At 37.1% G+C, this 6,030-nt stretch overlaps 1 protein-coding gene across 1 annotated transcript in view; it reads left to right on the forward strand.

Annotated features, from left to right (window-relative positions):
* Positions 1–3,657, forward strand: part of GALNT5 (polypeptide N-acetylgalactosaminyltransferase 5) — a 41,409-nt gene extending 37,752 nt beyond the window's left edge. Inside the window, exon 10 of the mRNA XM_015076861.3 lies at positions 3,081–3,657. Within this exon, the coding sequence (XP_014932347.1) occupies positions 3,081–3,221 (141 nt within the window). The 3' untranslated portion in view covers positions 3,222–3,657. The remainder of the gene's footprint in view (positions 1–3,080) is intronic.
* The last annotated feature ends 2,373 nt before the right edge of the window (positions 3,658–6,030 follow it).

Here is a 6,030-nt window from a genome sequence, read left to right on the forward strand (position 1 = left end):
AAGTTCATACAGAGAGATAAACAGATTTTTTTTTTTTTTTATAAATTGGCAAGTCCTTCTTTTTCTTTTACAAAATTTATTTCAGGTAGGTTGTTTTAAATATAAGTCACTGGGTTCCTTGGTTACATTAGTATCAGCATCTTTGTTTCTGTAAGTCATTTGCTTCAGTCAACTAACAACGGCAAAAATAATGCTTATGGGCTAGAACTGGTTCTCAATGGTCACCAGAAAAGTCTATAAGGAGAGTATATGGGGAAAACAAGAACCAGCGTGCTTTCTACAAGGTCTGCACTTTAGGATGAATCCTTTTTTTTTGGCATTCTGCCTCCTTTCCACAAGGGGTGACTTTTCCTCATCCCCCACCCTGGTTACCAGAGACCTGGCTCTCAACAGGTGTTGGAACCAGCTCCCACCAGCTTGTAGGAGCTAATTGTGCGCTAACTTCACATTCAATGACATCACATTGGTATCTTGAAACAAGCCATGATGGGAGTATTACATAAACCCATGCTACAAATCTGGGGGTGTTTGTCCAGAGGTCCAGCTGTTAATATTTCCTAGCCCACCCCTGCTATATCTTCTTCATTCTCAAAGTCCTGACAGTTTTCCTCAATGGTATTTTTTAAAGTTTATTTATTTCTTTTGAGAGAGGGAGTGTGTGTGTGTGTGTGTGTGTGTGTGTGTGTGAGTGATGGAGGGACAGAGAGAGAGGAAGAGAGAGAACCCCAGGCAGCCTCCCTGCTGTCCGCACAGAGCCTGACACAGTGCTCGATCTCACGAACTGTGAGATGATGACCTGAGCCAAAACCAAGAGTCAGATGCCTAACTGCTTGAGCCACCCAGGCACCCCTTCCACAATTCTATTTTAACAAGATATCAAATCATAAGCTTTGGTGTAAGATCTTGGGGTGGCAAGAATAGTTTCAGGAGGGCCTTCCTAAAGTTTCTACTATCTCACTAGCAAGTAGCCATCAAATCCACAAAATGTACTGGGTGCATGAAGACCATCATTTTGCTCAGGCCTGTCCCCAAAGTCAGCATGCTTCTTTTTCTCCTTAGAGTGCCTCCATTCCTTTTGATGTCACAGCCAGTGACCACTCCCTTCATGACAGTTTTCTTTCCGCTGGGAATCAAAACCAGGGTCTGAGCAACACGCTTCCCAACCTTCCTCCCTTTTAATTTTCTCTGTTATATTTTAGTTCCTTCTGGACATTTTTTTTTTCCTTGTTAGTGATAATGGCTCTTGTTGACTTATTCAGAAAAATGAAGTATTACTAGTGCACAAGTTACTAATTTTATATTTCATGGTGTTGGGAAAATGCATAAACATCTATTGAATATTCTCTTTGGCTTCCTTAACCTTATGCCAAAAAAGCAGGAGGTGGTGGGGGGATGGGGGAGGTGTTGGGGAGGCGGTGGGTGCAGGGGAGAGAAAGGATGAGAATGAGAACACATTTTTCATCTCCAGAAGTGAATCTGTTACCAGGAAAAAAATTCAGGCTGGTGAGAAAATATTTAGGAGTAAGCAGCCCTTAAATCACATAGGTCTTATTTACAAACTGGCTTGACCCCACTGAGAACTTAAGCCTTCATTAGCTGATTTTTATACAGGTTTATTTTGGTCCCTCTAAATGGTAAACCAGTTTGTAAAGAGAGTAATTTAATTAAGATAGCAAAAATTGGATAGCTGTTTCCCGACATTGGTTGTGTCTGTGACTTTGTATCATGCCACATAGCTGCCTTCTGCCTTCAGTTCCCCATTTCCATGCTGCTAGATGTTATGGAGATGAATATCTTAATAATAGCCTTCCTTATTTTTTCAGTATTTTGGTAGTTTTTATACTAAACCTCCTGAATCCTCCAAAGCATGTTAAGAGAAATGGAGAATAAGACTATGAGTAACAAGAACATATCTTTTCTTTTAGTATTAGGAGTTGAGAGCTTCATGGAAGGAAGTAGGGTAATAGTGAGTTTGACCCTGAATACCAATGCATTGTTAAAATGATACATTTCCAACCTGCATTTCAAAGATGTTCTCTAAGCCCACTCACCCAAATGCTCTGGACTATGGACACCTAAAAGGAAATCATTTCATAGGTAGCTTCTAAATACTGGGTCATGGAATGACCCTCCACTACTGGTTCCCTCATCAAATGTCTTTAGGTTGGGGACAAGTTGTTCAGTTACCACTTTATAATCCACTGGCAGAACATTGTAGATAATCCAAGATGATTTTGCTCAAGGCCAACTCCTTTACAAAACCTTGAGCGTACTCAAACATCGCCTTACCAGAGTCCTACAGGATGACAATGTTTTTGTAGGAACATCTTTAAAACAAACTATTATGAAGTCACCCCTGTTTGATATATTCTTTTGAATAATTCAAAACAATGTACGTATGATTAAGATTACCTTTGTCATAGTCATGGAAAATTGAGAGAATTAAAAGGTGAAAAAATATATAAAGCCATAAGCATGTTCTAAATTGGTTATCCATTATTTCTAGGATATTCAGTAAATATTAACCAATAATAGAACTTCTCTGAAATACCTTTGACTTTTTTCTAAGTACCTCTGGATTTTCTGAACATCAGGTATTATGTACTATCAGAGATTATGGTGGAAAGATTATAAATATATACATCATTTCTAGCACTTTGTATTCCAAGTTTGCATTCTAAGGTATGAACTCAATTAAGACATTAACTAACTCACTTTTTGCAATGGGTATTTTTTCATGATCACCATCAATTAGGGAACCATCATCCATCAAATATAGTAAATGCTGTATGGAATTATTTTCTTTAAATAATAGAGTAATCAAACCTATTGTCAGAAAATAAATCTTTTGCCTCCTCCCTGAGGAAGTCGTAAAAGTCTTAACAGCCTTGTAGCTTGGCGAAGTGAGATAGAGACAAATTTAATACAGTCTAAAGACTGTGTGCATGTTGTTAATTTAGGCAAGAAGAATTCCTGAGGAATCAAAAATATAATTATCTTTTTTTTATTAGTTTGTATTTCTTTATATGGCAGTTGTCAAATTCATTCTGTGGCTCATTCCAGATTCTCTTTCTTTCTAGGTGAATCACATTGTTTTCGGAAACTATCATCAGTTGTTATGCTTAGAAGGAAATGTTTCTCAGAAGACCCTGAAAGTTGCTGCTTGTGACCCAGTGAAGCAGTATCAGAAGTGGAAATTTGAAAAATATTATGAAGACTAAAGAGCGACTAATATTTTTTATCCAGTAAACCCATTAGACACTGTGAAAATTACAGTGGAGGTGGGGACTGTGTTTCTCCATGGTAGTTTACATTCTCAAAATTAATAGCCTTTGAATAGGAGATTAAAAAACCCACAACAGTTAAGAAACCAAGAGTGAGCTCAGGGAAACAGTCTAACATTGGATTGGAGTCCTTCTTCAACTCTAGGTGGCCTTTTGAATTGCCTGCTTCCTGTCCTGTGCTGGACCTCAGCCTGCAAGCTTCCCTATGTGATCAAACAGGTAACTGGAAATGAAGCCAAAAGTACTGGAGGAAGCACAGTGATATTCATGACGACTGAGTCTGATAACAACCAGCTCCTTGGGCCTCACAAGTTGGTATCATCGATGAGAACCTAGACCTTTATTTACTATTTTTAATAAAACAATGACTTGAGTTCCTATGGTGAAAAGACCTTAGAAACACACGCAGCTGCCATCTTGATGAAGTCCCTTCCAACTGCACTCATGTTCGCCTACCGGTGTGAAGAGTATCAATATCATACTCCCCAATGGTAGAGCTTTAATCTAGAGGACTACATAATGTTGTTTTGTTTTGTTTTTTCCCCATATGAGTCAATGGAAAAAAATTTTCAGTGAGGAAGTCAAATGCTGATTCAATTCTAGACATAGACATTGTTTTAATTCATTTTGTGCTTTTAAAGCTACACTTAAAAAAAAAAAAAAACAGTCTTAGTAGCAACCTCCTAGACCTATGTGGACGTTAAAAAAGAAAGAAAAAAGGCAAAGAAAAAGACTGGGTGGGTCACAATACACAGTAGTCACGAAAAATACACTTAAGCGTTGAACACGCTCTCATGCAAGATCAGATAAGAGGAGCTGAAATAAATAAAGCAGAAATAGAGCGATGAGGGGCACCTGGGTGGCTCCGTCAGTTAAGCCTCTGACTCTTGATTTAGGCTCAGGTCACGATCCCATGATGGAATAGAGCCCTGCATCCTGCTTGGGATTCTCTCTCCCTCTCTCTCTGCATTTCCCCTGCTTGTGCTGGCTGTCTCTCTCTCTCTCAAAATAAATAAATAAATAAACAAACATATTTTTAAAAAAAAAAATAAATAAAGCACTGAAAAATATTAAAGATTTATATAAAATAGTATTTTAGATTTAACAGCATTCACAGGGTTGAAATATGTTTAAAAAGCTCTAAAAGATTCCAAAGTAGAAATAAAATGAAGTAAACATAATGAAAGGGGAAGAGAATAAGAATATACAACCCTCAGGAAGAGAGTTAAGAAAAAAAATTGATCTAGACTTGGCCAAAAAAGAAAGGGAATATAGCACCTCTATGGGGTGCGGTGGGAGTGGGGAATAAGGCCATAGATGTGGACCTAGTGATAACACCGATAAATTGGGGACAAAGTCCAATTTTTCTTTGGTCCAAACTGAGCTCCTAATCTTAGGGATGCCAATACTTAGGCATACTAGAAAAGGTTTCAGAAATCCTAGTATCTTTTATACTGGTTTTTTAGTAAGAAAATTGATACCCAAAAGATGAATTATGTGTCTAAAAATCCCACACCAGTTAGTGAGAGATGATGATTAGAATTTGGATCTCTAAAGAGAGGGCTCATTCCACTGCCCCAAGCCACTGGCCCAAACAAATCTGATCTAGAGCATTCTTAAGATAGAGATACATAAAGCTTTTCGCTGGAGTTGGGTCTCTGGAGGATAACCATGCTATACACTTGTTAATATAAAAACAAATGAAACTTTGTTCAGTCGAGCTGATGGTAAAACTGGGCATCTTAATTCTGACTTCCTATTTAAAATTTAATTTTATCTCCCAATTAATTACACAAAAGCCGAACTATAACTATGACTCAGAAGGGAAAATAGGTTTGCCTAGTTGCATCGTATTTAAGATGTTTTGTTCTGATAATTGACATTGCAGATGAGATAAGAGAATGACTAGAAAATGAGATAATTCTTTTCAAAACGGATAAAACACAAGCCAGTTGCCAAAGGACTAACTGAATTGCTGACCCAAACTGAATCTGCTGAGTGCCTCATGCAATTATTTGTGTGACTGCAAAAATGTTGAAAGGTTTTATTTTATTTTTTCCCCCAGTGTAAAAACTCTCTTTTTATTCAAAAAACGTTTCCATGAAAAACATCAACTCTGTTCAGAAAAAGACGAATTATGGTTTGGATTCACTTATCTTTGGGCATACCAATGAAAGAAATTGGAATGTTTTTCACAAAAAAAACCAAAACAAAACAAAACTTCTATAGTCTGTTTAGTGCACACTCTCCCTGACTTCACCATGACATGCTCATAATATGAAGCTATATTTGAATCCATACTGTCAATATCGCAGAGGATTATTTTCATATGTGACATGTTTATTCTTAAAAAGAATTTTAAAAACAACTTTTACCATGTATTTTTCTATTACTCTGAGATTCAAGCAATAAATCACTCGTTAGAAATCTTATAGACCTAAATTTAAGAGTATTGACTAATTGTGAAATCTCCTACCAACATTTTTTAAGCATTATCCTCTAAATTCTATTTTTAGAAGACTATAGTAAAGGAGTAAATGCTACTAGGTCTCTAGTACTTCTAGTGAGAAACCTTGAATGGGACACATTAGGGTCCTCTTCAGCCCTAAATCCATCAGTAGGAGGCAGTGTTACAGGGACTTCAGAGTTTTCCCTGAATTGGTTTGAGTCATTGCCTTTTCTTAGAAAAGCATCTATACATTTTGTTACTTTAAACACAAGCATAGTTTTGGTAATATTTCACAGG

This window comes from Acinonyx jubatus, chromosome C1 (genome assembly GCF_027475565.1).
Source record: "Acinonyx jubatus isolate Ajub_Pintada_27869175 chromosome C1, VMU_Ajub_asm_v1.0, whole genome shotgun sequence".
Lineage (NCBI taxonomy): Eukaryota > Metazoa > Chordata > Mammalia > Carnivora > Felidae > Acinonyx > Acinonyx jubatus.